Source organism: Pollicipes pollicipes, unplaced genomic scaffold, assembly GCF_011947565.3.
Source record: "Pollicipes pollicipes isolate AB1234 unplaced genomic scaffold, Ppol_2.1 Scaffold_7262;HRSCAF=8765_pilon_pilon_pilon, whole genome shotgun sequence".
NCBI lineage: Eukaryota > Metazoa > Arthropoda > Thecostraca > Pollicipedomorpha > Pollicipedidae > Pollicipes > Pollicipes pollicipes.
In genome coordinates this window covers 20,996,284-21,013,472 of record NW_023597055.1, presented here as the reverse complement: position 1 = coordinate 21,013,472, position 17,189 = coordinate 20,996,284, and the positions used below count along the sequence as shown (strand labels likewise).

The 17,189-nt window shown below is 54.3% G+C and overlaps 1 protein-coding gene across 1 annotated transcript; it reads right to left on the bottom strand.

The window, feature by feature from the left end:
* Nucleotides 1-893: 893 nt before the first annotated feature.
* Nucleotides 894-7,837, bottom strand: LOC119113850 (G-protein coupled receptor Mth2). Its single transcript, XM_037238075.1, has 4 exons — nucleotides 6,592-7,837; nucleotides 3,556-3,877; nucleotides 2,261-2,556; nucleotides 894-2,226 (listed from the first exon to the last, which is right to left on the bottom strand). The coding sequence occupies exons 1-3, from the start codon at nucleotides 7,746-7,748 to the stop codon at nucleotides 2,266-2,268; spliced, it is 1,770 nt and encodes a 589-aa protein (XP_037093970.1). The 5' UTR covers nucleotides 7,749-7,837; the 3' UTR covers nucleotides 894-2,226; nucleotides 2,261-2,265.
* Between the last annotated feature and the right edge of the window lie 9,352 nt (nucleotides 7,838-17,189).

Here is a 17,189-nt window from a genome sequence, read left to right as displayed (position 1 = left end):
GGAGAGAGGTGCAACTGCACCGCTCAGTTCAAAGGAGTGCGTGAACCTGATGCAAACTGCCAGGCTCCCATGTGATTTCTGTAGCTACGCACATAAACCTAAAAGGTGCGTTGTTAGTATACTTCGTATATGTATATATATATATATATATATATATATATATATATATATATATATAATGGATAGCCAGAAAACAAGAACATAAACGGACTTAATTTGAGAAGTTTTTCGTACCTCTTCCCTATAGTGACTTTCAAGACTCTGCCCCTCCCCCAATCCTTTTCAAAAACACCCATGCGCACTACCATGTAACCACTCAAGTTTCGCCGCCTAGTCACTGCTACTTCACTTCTTCAGGAACCAGGGACGGCTGTGTGAGAGGGGCGCGTGTACACATGCCCCCCCCCCCCCCAAAAGCGCATCCCGCGAAATGTGGAACGGAAGGGATATCTTGTGTATCTCTTCTCTGTAGGTGCAGGGAGTCAGAAGTAAAGGTCTGGCAACTGGCAGACAGACGTGTATCCAAGGGTATTCATATTGAACAAAAAACACTGACACGCTCGCTGAGGTAAAACGACAACGAACACGAATGCAAGAAAAACAAGCCAAGTTAAACACCACAAAACGTGTCCATACGCTGCAGCTGAGACTACGCAACACACAAAAGTTTCAGTTAGCTCGCAGCAAAAGCGCGGAAGAGTTACAGTTCGACACCTTGCTACAGCACCGGTCCGCAGGGTGGGACACCCCAGAGCGCCGCCTACTTGGCCTCCACAAAACATCTGATCAGATGAGCTACATCAAGCAACGGCGGCAAGGCCTTACGCTGCGCTGTCACGCGGGCTGGACCAGGACCTCTTCCGCTGTCACGCAGGCCGGATCACGGACCACCCTCCCATCCCATGTTCAGGGAGGCAGAAGACCCTGCTCATGCAATACCGGCTACTACATCCTACCACATACTACAGCTACATCAGAGCATACGACGGTATATTACAATACAGCTCGCGACTATAATGCAGCTGCATATGTCCGACGCACAAGACGCACAATAACCCAGACAACTCGTCTGAAGAAAGCTTTACGATTACACCTAGTCTGTTCTATTGTCTCCACGATTGCTCGACACTTGCAAGCTCTAACTACTTCCATTTGTGCAGTTACTGGGGCTTAGAACGCTATGCAGCAGTGATAACGCACAATATTCACACAAAAGACATCATGTTGTAGATCAGAAAACTGGCGGCAACATCGACCTTATACATGCAATAAAATGATGGGATTTGGTTCCACGCAAACGTTTTTGATTCCGTATTCGGTAAAGTTTGCAGCCAGAGCAACAGATGAAGGTACTGCGGGGTAGCTATCATTCTCACCGCATATTTGTTTCACGCACACAAGCAAAAACAGCGTCCCCTGAGTTCAGCTTCCCAGTGTTTCAGATACAACTCACAGCAGAACGGGTGAACTTTGCCACAGACCTCCGCAAGGACTCGCTTAAGAGTATACAGCGCAGTCATTAAAACACGGAAGCTTTTTCTAGCACCTACCCGTCACGACACGTCACGTCCGACCCCGTAACGTCACGTCACATCACGTCACGCTCTACAGATGACTAATGCAGAGCTTCACAGCTGTCATCAAAATATCCCCCGGGTATTCCGTGACCTGTACACTCGACGGCAATGAGGGGGAGGGAGCGCCAGTGGAGACCCGGGGAGGTAACAAGCGTTCCTCTCGGTCGGCAGCACGGAGCCTGTGATGCTGGAAGGGCCTCAACCACCTCTCCCTGTCAAAAGGCCCGTGGCACCCGTGTCACCGTCCCTGACCGCGTACGGACACAGCCCATCGCCGATGCATCCCGGCAGCCGGCTGTTGTCAAACGCCGTGTGTTTCGCGGCGCATGTGTTCGGTGCTGCCGGTTGAGCGCTTTTCCTCTCAGTTGTCGGGCTGACAGGGACGGCCAATCCAGAGACCCGCTGTACGCACTTGACCATGTTGGCAACGCGCGCCCAGGCAAAAGGGTTACTCCCTGGGTTGTTGTGACTCTCAGGCAGTTGGAGTCCATCGTGAGTCCACTGGACTCCATCACGAACTCACTGGACCCCATCATGAGTCAGCTGGGGTTAATTATGAGTCCATTGGAGTTCATCATGAGTCCGCTGAAGTCCATCATGAGGAGTTCATCCTCAGCCATCGGCGTGCGTGGAGCCGTGTCCTGCCGGCAGTTCTGCTGTCGCTGGCGCTGGCGTCAGCGTCGCGGCCCTACAGCCTGGTCTTGGTGACGGAGAGGCCACTGGAGTCGGTGTTCACGTGGGAGTCGGAGGCGAGACCCCGCGAGCTGGGGGCCGACACCCAGCTGCTGGCGCGCCGCCGCACCCGGTCCCGCACCTTGTCCGCCATCGTGAACGAGCAGAAGATGAAGACGCCCTGCAGGGTGTTGAGCACGACGAAGACGTACCATAGCGGCGGGAAGTCGAGCCAACCGGCGGCCAGGCCCACCACCCACGAAAGGCCCATGATGACGGCCAGTCGCGAGTACAGGCGCAGGTTCACCTGCCGGATGAGGGGCCCAGGTTACTGGGGGTCCAGCGTCAGACACGGACGGGGATGGGAGGGGTTACCGACCGGACAGGGGCGGAGTTACAGGGGGTTCATCTGTCGGACAGGGGACACGGATGGAAGGAATCTACCGACCGGACAGGGGCGGGGTTACACGGGACTCATCTGTCGGACAGAGAACAGAGACAGAGAACAGGGCTGGAAGGGGCATACCGACCGGACAGGGGCGGGGTTGCACGGGCTCATTTGTCAGACAGGGGACAGGGTTTGAAGGAACATACCGACCGGACTGGGCGGGGTTACACGGGAATCACCTACAAGTCAGGGGACTGGGCTAGAGCAGGCGCTGTTTTAACGCTTGGTCAGAGGACGGCGTCGCTCAGCTGGACTCAGCGCGGTACGATAAGTTCCAGGACAGCAAAATCACGAAAATGCCCAAAAAGAATCCATGGGATGTAACAGAGCGAAGGAACAAATGCTGATAACGCAACTGGTACCCGTTCCTCCCTACAAATGTGCATATTTGAGTGCACACTGTAAAACGAGAACTGTGGCCTCACAAAACATCTGAGTAATGCCTGTGCTTGCGATACTGTTCATATGGCGAAGGAGCCAATACAACGTGCTTGCAAAGGTCTAGTAATGGGGATTGACCTAAGTGTAACCTAGTAATGCTTTTTGACTTAAGCCTTCAGGCCTGAACAGTGGAATACATCATTTGCACCGCTGCTCTGCACCGGATATACAGTCTCGGGGAGCACCACCGGCAGTGCATGCCGTGCCAGCAGCTGCACACACCTGGGAGGGGCCACGCGTCATATCGGGCGGTGCCAGCAGCTGTACACACCTGGGAGGGGCCACACGTCATATCGGGCGGTGCCAGCAGCTGTACACACCTGGGAGGGGCCACACGTCATATCGGGCGGTGCCAGCAGCTGTACCACCTGGGAGGGGCCACGCGTCATATCGGGCGGTGCCAGCAGCTGTACACACCTGGGAGGGGCCACACGTCATATGTGCCGTGGACTTGGTCGTCGATCGGATCATATGTGCGCTGGCGACGAACATCACCACGTTGACTCCCATGACGGCCGCCAGGGGCGCTGCGAAGAAGGCCATCAGCGCCTTCCGTCGGCTGAACCAGCAAACTCTGTCTCCAAAGCCCGGCCGGTAGGCGTCGGGGATCGCCGCCGAGTTCTCGGCGAGCACGGCCGCCACCACCACGGCCGTGGTCATGGCCCAGACGTAGAGGCTGTAGAGGACGTATCGGCGCATGTGCTGGCCACTGCGGACCCGCAGCTCTGTAGTCGCCTTCCTGAGGAGTGAAGGAAGTTCTGTTACGACCATGTCGGGCATATCACGGCGCTTATGTGTTGTCTATGTGAGATACCAAAAGCGGTTTACGCTTCAGGTCCCAAATAGGATGCATTGATCTCTAGCAGTAGTTGTCTCCATAGTCTACGTGAAATGAAATCGACTGGTGCCGCTTGATGCATCTCTACTTTTGTTGTTTGTGGCCTGCCCCATCACAGACGCCGACTACATCCATAAGCATCACCTATAACGTAAAAGTCTGGAAGAGCGGAGCAAAAGATAGTTAATGTCACCGCCTCCACCATAGGAGCCAACAGCCAGGCTCACGGCAACACTGCTGGGTGATTGACACAGCACGTGCACACCCGACAAACGTTCCGGTCCAAACATCATATCGTTTCAGCCGACACCGCTTTGGCGGGCAAATACGCCCGGTGGCCGTCCAGCAGCCGGTGTTTTCGGGCGGATCAAGGTCAGAAAGGTCAGCGAATGGAGCCATTCAGCCGATGCCACCGACACTGGAATGCACCGAGACTCGCGTCCAGCACATGCTTCGGTATTCAGCGTCAGAGCGGATGTGGAACGGCTCGGTACACCAGGGCCATGTGGCCGGCGGGACAGGGATGGATTGGGCCACAGGTGGGCACCGTGATTCCGCTCGATGACAGCTGGACAACGCGTAAAGTCATCGGCCGTTTCGGTGGCTACAAAGCAAGTCGTATTGTAAAAATGTTGGACAGGATTTGAGTAAATATGACCTAGAAAACGGTACGTCATGACTGTCCTCTCATTTTCAACACTCTATTCACTATCTTAACATTCTGCCGATAACGAAACGTCAAACAAATATCAAAACTTGGAAAAGGAATCTTTTGTGGGTATGTCAGCATCCGATAGAAAGCAATGTGATGTTTTTTTTAATCAATAAAATGCATTTCATCACCGCAATAACTCTAACTCCTTGAGACGTGTGCTATCTCCGCACAATGATGTGAACGGTTTGTTACAGCACAAACAATTAATTGGGCGGTACAACCAACCCGCAGATTCCTTTGGACCACATAGCCCAATTGAACATCGAGTGGAGCGTGATGCCTTTCCGGCGATTTCGTCATCCCTGGTGACGCGATGTTATCTCAGCACACAGCGGCGAGCACTGCGGAAGTGATGAAGTGTCGAGGCAACGCCGCGCAGAGTGTCGGGAGGGTTTGAAGGTGACGCGACAGGAGGCGACGATAGGGGTGAAAGGCGCACCACAAGACGTGGCCGTGTGGCACCAAAGCGCCGTTTTGGGGGGAGCCGGCGGATGTTCTGGTGAAGCTGCGAGAAGTGTTACCGAAACGGATCTGGCAGCGCCCCGGCTCAAGTTAGGCGAGCCGGGGCAGAAGTGTTACCTTCACGGATCTGGTAGCTCTCCGGCTCAATTTAGGCGAGCCGAGGCAGAACTGCTATCCACAAGGGCTTTTTGACTTTGTTTGGTTGTTACACTGAGTGGATGCGATGCTGACAAAGGCAAGCATATGACACATCGGAATACCAACGTCCTGGGTTTTTAGGCTGGTGGCGTGAACATAAATTCTAGGTTAACCTGAGACTAAACCATAATTTCCAGCTGCAGTTCGCCGCTAACGTCACAAACTGCGTACGTGTCTTTTTGCTCAAACGCTGCGGAACGCATCGCGGTGGATGAAAGACCGCACGTTACAAAGAAAACATGCATCCACTACAATGGGCCACGTTTCATGTAATTCACTTTCGCTGGGTTTCCCGAGCAGCAGGTCTGTGCTGGAATCTGCCTTGTTGCATCAGTTTTATTCCGGACATGAATCTGCACAAAGTTCTTGTTTTACAAAGATACGGCAGGTCATTACCTAAGTAATTTCACAATCACGTTTGCTTCGATATGCATGGATGTGTGTATGTGGGCCTATTATTATAATTCAACCCGTACCATAGCATTCTAGTTAATTTTTTGTGGGGCAGAGCTGCAAAGCTATAACAATGTATCCATATGAGGGTATAGGAACAAATCAATGTGCACACTAGTAACAGCGCAAGTGCAAAACAACAAGCCACACGTCTGTCAAGCTATGCCAACTTGGGGGTTGGGCAGTTACACCTTCAATATTCCAGTTCTACCTCCTGCAGCGCAGGCAAATCATCATGTTATATTTGATGTTATTGCATTCTAACTAGGTGAACCACTTACTGCAATGTTAAGCCGAACGTGTAAACGACCTAGAGTTTGGGGCTGAATTATTTTGCGAGTCGAGCACTTTCAAAGTGGGGTCGAAGCAACTCTGATTCTTTTGCAAGCCACGTGAACAAATTCAGAATCCAACTGAGCTGAAAAATCCGTACAGCCGAAGCCGAATCTGATCCGGGTCAAACTGGAGTCAGTGTCGGAGTCGGATTCGATTTTGCTGGAGTCAAGCACAAGTCTGCACAACATGTGATCGTGTGACTGTTCCAAATGGTGCACATATATATATGGTGCGTCAGACCGCAAACATATCGTGCTGCTTACGGTTCTCACTTGAGTCGACTTCCCGATCATTTGGTTGACTCAACTCAGACACACAAAGAAGTACGAAACGAATCAATTTCACCCTGACTCTAAATGCTTGCTGACTCTGACGTCAAATACGACTCTACCGAGCCAAGCACAGACCGCCTCCAGCGCAGGGTGCGCTGTCCCCAGAAAACTCTCCTCACCTGAGCGTTGTGAAGACGTCGAAGGCCATGACGTTCATCCAGAAGAAGGACGCGACGAAGGCGGCGAACATGACGACGGCGAGCGCGGTGCAGCCGGCGCTGCCCGGCTCCTGCGTCGCCAGCGCCAGGAAGCAGAGGTAGCCGACCAGCAGGCAGACGCTAAGCGAGGCCAGGTTGCGGCCGGACAGATTCCTGATCTCCGCCACCAGGCAGAAGGCGACCAGGTGCAGCGCCAGGCACAGCACCGAGGCGGCCAAGCACACCAGCGAGATGTACGAGAGCACAAGGTCAAACTTGCTGAGATCGCTGCTGACCGCGCAGACCACCAGCTCGCCCTCGCGCAGCTCGTACTCGCCGGCCCGGTACGTCCGGTCGTACAGCGGCACGTAGATGGTGTCGTTCTCGGCGACCTCGTACTCTGACGCATTCAGGTAGTACTTGGGGCAGAGCAGGAACGACGTGGCCGTCGTGTCGTTGGTGATCTGCCGGGTGAAGTCCGAGCCATTGGTGGCGGCGCCGGCGCCGGTGCTCGCCTCATCCCGGACGCACGCGCCGTCCTGCAGCTGGTAGCCGGCGGCGTCGCACACCACGCCGCGGCACTTCCTGAAGAAGGGATCCCAGAGCTGATTGCTGGAGCAGACGCTGACGGCGCCAACGTCCTCGCTGCCTGAGCGGTCGCCGATGTCCAGCAGGATCGAGAAGGATCGCGTGTTGAACGTGTTGCCGAAGGAGGCGCGGAACATTGGCCGTCTCACACAGAACTGCTGCTCGGCCGGCACGTGATTGCAGAGCGCGCAGTGCGGGTTCCGGTACACGCTGTTGTCGAAGTCGTACACGTAGGCGTTGTAGGCGGCGCAGAGCGCGGCCACCTCCTGGTCGCCGGTCCAGTTGGCCGCGCACGTGTCCACGCTGACGCGGCACCGGCGCACGAAGAACTCCACCGTCTCGCCGAAGAACGGGTCGATCTCGCACACGTGGAACGTCTCGCGCGCGCCCTCGCCCAGCGGCACGCCCCACTCGCCCTGCGCGTTCCGCTGGAGGTTCTCCATGGCGAAGTGCTCGGTCACGTTCAGCTCACTGCGCACACGCGCGGTCAGCGTCGGACACTCGACCCTGGGCTGCCAGAACACGGCCCCGGCCGCGTCGCCGTGGCACATGGCGCAGTAGTAGTTGCGGTAGGTGAGACGACTCCGCGGATTGCTGACCGGCAGGCCGGCGAACGGATCGCGGGCGAGCGGCGCCGGCCGCGCGCACAGTCCGCCGCACCGCCTCGTCCTCCCAGTCGGCCGGGCACGCCGACACCATGTAGATGCCGTCGTAGTGCCGCAGGCGGTGGCAGACGATGTCCTCCCGCGGCGCGCCTGCCGCCGTGGAGTCGCGGCAGCAGTCGCCGTAGGCCACACACGCCTGGTCACAAACGCAGCCGCGGTCGTCCCAGTCCTCCTCCAGACGCGGCCGTTTGCGTTCCGCGTGGCAGAGGTGCTCGTCGCAGGCGGTGATGTTGCGCGCGGCTAGGTCAGCCGCCACGCGCGCTGTCAGGGCGCCCGCGTCGGCGGCGGCGGTCGGTGGCGCGATGGCCGCTGCAGCGGCGAGGAGAGCGAGCGCAGCAGCCAGCGACCTCGCCGGCCGCTGGCGCCGCGGTCCTGTGGTCGTCGGAGAGGCTGCCGAGGCGAGGCGCGCGCTCCGCGCCGCGCTCTTGCTCCACCGCACGTCTGTTACACTCATGGTCTCGTCGGCGGGGAAGTTTGAACTCGCGCCGAGTTCACACTCACCCGAAGCTTCAAGAGCTCTGCGAAGCCCTCGCTGCGCCGTTTCCGCTCGCTCGCGGAGGTGGCGCGCCGTGACTGTCGCCGCAGCGGCGGGACTCGTCCTGGACAGATGTGTGCCACCGGCGGCGCGGTCTGCCGCTCTGTTTGTCAGATCGCCCAGCTCGGTCACGGACCCGCCGCTCACCGCCGGATCCGGATCAGCACTGTCGTCACTCGGCCGAGGCGCCGGATAAACAGCTCGAGCGCATCCGGTTCGTTCACCCGGTCTGGAACGCTCGCGAAGTCGCAGGGTGGCGTAACCTGGAACGGAGCTATCCGCAGGACACCCCCCCGCTGCCGTAGAGCGTGCGCGACAGTGGACGACGCTGGTCCGCGGCGGGCAGCTACTCTCACTATCCGCCGACCGGCGGCGCTGTGACGTCACGCCGGCCGCGCGCGCTGATTGGTCGCCTCGTCCCTGCGGTGGGGGAGCCGCGAGGCACCCGGGAAAGACGGCAGGTGTGCGATTTTGGGAGGGGACCAACAGGGGAGGGTGGGAGCTCGCGGATCGATTACAGCCGCGGATGTTGATGGTGACGTACCGGGAGACGGACGGCTTGGTCGCATTGAGCCCTCCGTTATTATGCGCCGTCGGTGTCCCCATTTTCAAACAGCGTAGCCACGTCTTGAGGCATTTAGCCCACACCTTTATGGGGGTACCGTCCAGGGGCGTCGCTTTGTTCACCTTCGGGGGCCCGGGCCAGCCAGTGATTTCCATTTTGACATTAGGTTTATGGCAATGCGTGAAAAGAATGGCTTTGAAAGGTCCGAAATTACTATTGGAGCCAAACCCGCCATCATTTCTGGAAAGTGTTCCCCTCTGGACCAGAATGAGCTTCAGTGGGCAAGTGGGGCAGTCGGTTACGTCAGCAGGGCGAGTGGGTCAGACGGCCGCGGCCGTTCGGTACACAGTGTCCTGTGTCTGGTTTGGAATAATGGCGCGGGTCATGTGAGATGTCAGCTCGGTCATCGTTGCATTATGCATGGAGCTCGATGGTAGGCAAACTCACGCTGTTGCCGGTGGCAGACGATTGGTAGCCGAATAGTGGAACCGTGCAGAGCTTTTTTGTCCATTTAGGCCGGCCGCTTTGAGCTCTTTGAGCCTCTGACCCTTTGACCTGCCTCACATAAACATTCGCCCCACGGCCATGTGGTTCGGTGCGTTAGTTTCCTCGCATGGTTTCATGACCCGTCTAGTGGTCTGGTAGTTATAGCCGTTCAGTGGTCACGTGATTCAGCCTGATGGCTAGGGCCTGTGGTCACGTGATTCAGCCTAACGGTTGGGTCCTGTCGCCGGGTGATTCAGCTTTGTGGTTTTCTGGTCCTACGATCAAGTCCAGTGGTCTTGTGATCCGTCCCAGTTGTCCCGTGATCTGGCCCGGTGATGAAATCCAATCCTGTCGTCCAGACCATACACAGATACACACGGCACGTCTAAGACGCCCTAATACCAAAGACTCTGAGCTGTTGTGGACAATGTTACGTCTAATTCGACCGCACTTTGTCCGTGATTTAGCGATCACATAGGTAGGCCAGGCAGTTCATCGGACCACTCTGTGAGGTGGTGACAAATGCGTGGCAAATGTCCTGACAATGTCAAAGCAATGCATGTCATATAACGAACCCACGGTAATGTAACATTTGCACTAAATGCATCATTCATGACAAAGCTAACATGACATTGATTAATTTGATGCTTACATTTAGCCGTCTAAATACATCAGCAAAATCAAAAGCAAATAAAACTTGGAATAACTAAATATTCTGAAAATTAACGAATGCAACGACAGCCGTTGAGAGAACTGTCTCAAAAATCGTCAGGTTATTGCGGTGGCGCAGCAATAGCAAAGGCACCAGGTGGTTTTGATGAAGCTGGTCTTTTACGCACACAAAATCCAGAACCTGCGGCATAGTTTACAAAATAAGCTGAGGGAGGAGGGGCTGAACAGTGAAAAATGACCCAACGCACCCACGAAACATGCCAACAAGTAGTTTTTCCCCAGATTCGTCCCACTTTATTTCCAAAGCTTGGGGGGGGGGGGCAGGAACCCAAGTTGTGGGACGAAGCCCTCCCCCACCCGAACTGAATAGAAAACCACACCCTTGTCCAAGACCGATGAGTGCAATGAACCGCAAACGACGCGTACCTATCGCACCAAAACTGGAGCCAAACCACCGCACTCGAGCTTTGGCCTTTGTTTTACTGAACCCAGATTGAGGGCACCATAAACGCTCTGAGTGGCGGCCACCCGCTTCTGTGACTGCCACTCGGACCTAATCAGTTTGGAAATCCCAAGGTGGAAGCATAGCGGCGCGAACGCCCTGCTCCTTTGACGCCGGCCGCAAGCCAGTTCAGTTGTTCAGTTGGCAAAAGCTCCGACCGAGTGCTGATTCTACGACAAAAACAATTACGGAGTCCTTACTTTTCTCGAACAAGAGCATGCGTATTAACACGGGTCATGCATATATCACTATTTCATTTCACAAAATCGAACAAAACATTACGATCGGCTGAAAACCACCAATCTTCCCGATGCCACATGCAATATATCCCCTCCAGCGCCGGATTGAGCTCGAAGGCAGGCACACCCGTCTGTTGGCTTTTTGCTGACCCAGTGATCAGGGCGTACTTCAGGTTGATTTTAGTTATGTTTAAAGTGATGTCTTAGAGAACTGCTGATGTATGATCGAGAGTGAACACCATAGACCTTTGCACTAGCTGCATTGAGAAATCCATTCCACTTAACATTGCAGAGCGCATGCAACAGACTTTTCTTTATTTCTTTGTTCGACTGACGTAGAGAGCCATGACTGCAATTGCTAAAGTGCAAATATACTTGTTGTCACATTACTTGATAGATGACTGAATGCTAAATGCTGCCGCACTACGTATTTATGTGTGGGGGCATAACCGCCCTATGGAATGAGACCCGTAGATTATTTCCCAGTGCAAGAGCATACCGAAGCATGGGAGGTACGCCCGAGTCAGCGCGGCGGCGTGCCGGACCCTTGAGAGTTGTCTCCAAACCTGGGTGAGGCCATCACACGTGTCTCCGAAAACGGACGGGGCGGCGGCCCTGTCCGTCCAGCCGGGCGCGCGGGTGGCCACCGCCCCGCCCAGCGCCGCGTCTCGGTCGAGCGCCGCCCGTTGTCCGGCGGCCGCGGCTGGTCGGCTGGTCCCAGCGCCGGCCGGGTCGCGCGAGCACGAGCGTCCCACGCCGCGCTGTCCGGCCGGCGGGCCAACCCACGCCCGCCTGCCGCCAACTGACGGCTACCGGACAGGCGGCGACGCTTCGGGAGTTCACTGTACTAACCGTTAGCGGTCTGTTCAGCTTGGAGCGAGGCTGATTGTCGGAAAGCCTGCTGAGCGCGCTGGATGTTGACTGAGAATGTACGGACTCCCCCGGGGTGTCCTCCATCCGTAACATAACGGATACACACCTGCTCAGGGCACGCGTATGTGGAAGACAGGAAAACACTTCCGGAAGTATGAAGTGATATCCGACAACGTGGTGCAGTATCCAGGAATGAGTGAGATATCTGAGAATGGGTAAGCCCAACGTATGAGTCGTCTGTGACTCACACTCGAAGCCACATTATCCAGCTGCTCAAGCACAGAGTCGTCACCACCAAGCTGAAATGAATGGGGGAGGGGGCGGGATAGGTGCTGGTGCAGGGCCCAGGTCATCATCAGACAAGCATTTGCGCTGATAAGGTCGCGAGTGTCGGTGCACTATGCTTGCCGGCGAGGTCGCATGCAGGTGTGAGATTATTTGCCGGAGGCCCAGCAAGGGAGTGCAATGCACGATCAGCTGCTAACCCATGGACAGGGGTTATGAGCATCTACTGTGAGTCTGATGTTCACGGCTTGTACTTATGGCGTCGTCCCTTCGGAGCTCCTCGTATGTGCTGACGAAAGAAAGTATTTGTTAAATCACGACCTGCAAACAGCTAAGCAGCTACACAGCTTGCGCAACAGGGCCTCCCGTAACATGTTAACTGTGTGCGTGTGTGTGTGTGTGTGTGTGTATGTATGTGCGCACGTGCGCGTGCACATGCGTGCGTGCGTGTGGTGCGTGCGTGTGTGCGTGCGTACGTGCATGTGTGCGTTTGTGTGTGCTTGTGTATGTGTGTCTGTGAAGGGGCTCAGTACCCTCCCCCACCCACACAGACTCTGACAGTCAGGGCGACATTGGGTCAGTCAGTGCCCACTGGTGGTCGGGAGAGTCACTTAAAATGCCCTTCCATCTGTTTAGTTTCATTTGCGTTTGTTTTTCATCCGAAAACATTAAAAGCGAAGTGATAAGTGTTTTTACCTATATAAGTGACTTCTGAAGTCTATACCCATCAAAGTTCATGCGCGTTTGTGCCTGTTGGTATGCAGCCGATCCTCCTGTCCCAGTGAAAGCTAACCATCAGTCCTTAGAGGAGGCCCTGCCGTACCAGACAGCTTGCATTATAGCTGGCGGGCGTCCACGGACGCTATTCAGGGCGTGACATTTGATCAAGACCATAAACACTATCAACTCCAAAGGTCAGATCAACGCGAAGAAACGTCTGTTTGTTGTTTGATAGCAAGGCCTGCAGCACGACGCCCTAGCTACATCTGCATTGAAAGACGTCAGTCACCACACGCGCCACTCGGTCTTCACCTGGGCGTCAGACCGCCAGTAAACATGGCTGATCCCGGCATCAGTGAGCGGGCCCGTGACTGTGCCAGTGTCGACACAGACGGCCGAAACGTCCCCTCCGAGCGTGACCGGTGATACACCGAACAGGATACCGTGAGTGAGCGGCACCCGCCAGCTGTGACCGACTGGTCGTCCCTCCGACAGGCCGCCGCCGGCTGCCCCGTCCGACCCGGGAGCCCAGGCCGGGACGCGCCATCACGAGCCGTCCCCCCCCCCGTCGACCGGTGCTCGGGGTGGCCCCTGGCTGGGGCCGCCCCGCGCGGCAGGATGCGGCGCCGCCGTGTGCTGGACGGCATGGGCGCAGCCGCACGCAGGGGCCGGCCGGAGGCGGACACGCCGACGGCCGGCGCCGTCTGAGGTTTGAGCTAAGAGGCTTATCGCTAGCGCTGATCTAGTCGCGGGTTTTCTCGTCGGTTTTTGCACGTCTCGCTCGCGTGCATGGCTTGAGATACCCAGCGGTGGTAGAGAGAGTGGGGTGGGCACGGGGCTACGCCCTGTCCTAGATATTCGGTTGCGAAGATTTGAACCACTGGGTTCACTGATCTTGAAGTTTCTTTTAGGCAAGTTTGATACATTATAAGAAGAACCGTATGTAGGCCGGCAAAGTGTTATTTTTGCTGCATTTGTATCTCCTAACACATTTCATCCGGAAAGATTGCATGCAGATTAATGTCATGTTCATTCAGATCCGTGCCGATGAAGCGTAACATTTGGGAAAGTTGGAAACACTTCCGAACCCCTCTGAGCATTTCAAGGAAAGCTGACTGGTGTAGAATTTCTCCCCTCATCCCGTACGTATACTACATGAGTAGTTTCCCTAATGGCACGGGTTTTTCTCCATTTTCCATCTATTTGACCACCGCTCTGATCTTGGCGTCCTCTGGGGCAGCTGGCTGTTTGGGTTTTCGATGACTGCCTGCACCGACTATCACTAAACGCTCCTGACCAGCTTGGGCGCCCTTTGATTTTGTAGGCAGCCGCCGAGTGCTTTGATCCAATGCTCGCTTCGGTGTTCCCCAGATCACAACGGCAGCCCTGTTTGTTTTCGCCTCTGCCCGCAGCCTCTGTCATGACAATCAGTGACCTTCCGCAAGCATATTTTAAGCACGCTGTGTATCTCTGACCGCTGATGGCTGGATCCCTGACACCTGCTGACCGTCTCGGAGCTGTGGATCTCTGACCGCTGATGGCTGAATCCCCGACACCTGCTGACCGTCTCGGAGCTGTGGATCTCTGACCGCTGATGGCTGAATCCCCGACACCTGCTGACCGTCTCGGAGCTGTGGATCTCTGACCGCTGATGGCTGAATCCCCGACACCTGCTGACCGTCTCGGAGCTGTGGATCTCTGACCGCTGATGGCTGAATCCCCGACGCCTGCTGACCGTCTCGGAGCTGTGGATCTCTGACCGCTGATGGCTGAATCCCCGACACCTGCTGACCGTCTCGGAGCTGTGATTTCTGACCACTGATGGCTGAATCCCCGGCACCTGCTGACCGTCTCGGAGCTGTGGGTTTCTTCTGGGCGTTTTGCTCCCGCCTATTTACTTTGCTCCAGCCCCAGCGTATACGGTCAATGTTCTTTGCAATCTTAACAACAACTATGCTGAATGTGAAACCGGAATATTGCTGTAGAAAATGGCTCATCGTGTAGAGCGCAGGCGATATAGTTTGGCTTTAAAACACCGAATGGCACGAGCATTGCTGAAATGATTTTATGTCTGCTTGCTTCTCACTGCGCCATTTTTCATCCCTGTTAAAAGCGCTTCGAATAAAGCCATGGGCATTGTTCATCTGGAAATCCAACACCCACTCAAATACCACTTTACCGTTCATTGTCCTGCAAATGCTGCAGTGGCACAGTCACCAGGTTTTAGGCACCACCCTGCTGTACGGTTCGCTTACACAGACCAAACGGCAGCAATGCTTGTCTGCTACAATGCACAGCGAGCACTCGCAGTGTCTATGGATGCTTTGGTTTTGGCTTCTCATCCAAAGATGCTGCTTAACAGGAAACTGACACCTGCCAAGGACCCATTCAGCCTGGTACATTTTTGATGTTGTAGTGCAGGTACAGCTGACAATATTGCAAGCTACAACGTTCAATATTGTTAGTGTTACGTCATATTTCATAGATACGAATGCTGGTACCCGATGAGTCTTCCTCTTGTCCGGCGTCGATCGCCGGCGCAGGTGTGCATACGTACGTATAGGTCGCGCCAGCGGGGCTACCGGAGCCATGGTAATCAACATTGCGTAAGATACGCCCTTTGTGAGTGAAATCTGGCGAAACATTCGGGGGACGCTTCAGATGAAATTACACAAGATGTCGAGCCACTTAAAACGAATATTTCGGTTGAAAAGCTTAGCCCATAACCAGCGGCAATTATCCGAGTGAGAAACAGTACGCAACATATTGTTAACCACGCGCACGCGCAGACCTTGGAAATAAAAACTCCCACATGCAGCATCGCAGCCTCCACAGGCTGCGCGGCGTCGCCCTTGCGGCCAACACGAGGCGGAGGCCAATGGACCGACGAATATCATGACGAGCCGAGACTAAGCACTTTTGAGCGCTTTAGGACGTCAATTAGCAAGTTTAGAGCGACGTGTTTAGAACGATAAGAACGTATACTTCATCTGTGGTATTTTAGGTGGGTAACAGCTGTTTTCACGATAGCATTAATGCGCTGAAAAGCTTCTTAAAAGTAAAAATATATTTTTAGACGGTTCAAGCACATACTTAACATTATGACAAGAAAACTAATGTTTTCGTGCAATGAAATCGACACTCCATAGCTCGGCCAGCATTTCTCAAGCTCAGAATAAGCTTATTGTACGAAACGGGACCATTTATGAACATTAGTTTTCAATCCGTGTTTTAACTTCACCCTGTAGTCACCCGAGATGTGCATGCGTTTTGGCCCTTCCTCATGGTATATATTTTCCATGATTTCATGTTATTTACTTGCGCTCACTTGCTCAGGTACGACGCTATCATTAAGCTATTCGATTTCCAGTCTCATTACCGTTATAGCTAGCCGCATTGCCCAATTTTCTGTATCATAAAACGTAGTTTGTACCCGAAACTGTAATGACGCATTAAGTTCTTTGAAAGCCAACTGCTGTCCGTTAATGCCACGATTCTTGCTGACGTACTCCAGATACGAATAGCTCAATGGTCAAATTTATTTTGACACAACATAACCATTGAAGAGGTGGCATTCGTATCGCGTTTCTACGGCGTCATACGTCTCTGGGTGACTTTAGCCTAGGCGCTGAAAAATAGTCAGCGATAGTCTGCGTGCACCCAGCTCAGAATGTAGATCATATGAAGTCTCAAAAAAGGCATAGTTGTGAACTGCAAGCAATTATCTTGAAAAACATTATTTTAAATTCATTTCCCTACGAGAGTGGAGTAGTCCCATTATGAAACACTTTAAACAATTTTATAAACCATGGATTAACATAAATCTGGTATTCGGAACTCAGGGGTCTGATCCTGAACTATACGGAATCATGACGCCACGGAACACAACACGGCCTGTACACAATCAGGACCGACATCATCATAGTCCCAGGCCAAGCATACTTCAAAATTTCCCATGGTTACACACCCTCAGCTACAGGCTACTCAAAACTTAGCCATGAAAGTTGGCTCAGAACCCCAGAACAACTGCGTTTAACTGACTTGTAGCTATATAGAACATTTGATAGAAGCGGCCTCCGGCGTGGCAGCAGCAGCCCAACAGCTTTGGCAGGCTGACAGTTGTTTGTATGTAAATGTGGTGGCGTTGCCATAAAGACGAGGGGGACGTAAGATGGCGGCTAGTGACGGCAGCACACGGTCTACAACCGGAGAAGACAACCGTGGCAAAAACTTTGCGGAAGTTGGTGTCCTCTGCATAATGCATTGCAGCCTCGGCACGATCAGGCGGCAAGGACAACAATGTGTGTGATTAGCGTGCAAATGGTGATGTATATTGATGCGTGCATTGATATGGACTTGCAGTCGCCCCAGTCAAATCTAGCTTCCGTTATGTTTTTTTTTATTGATCGCTGTTTACGCCGGTGTCCGTTTATTCGTAGCCCGGGAACAT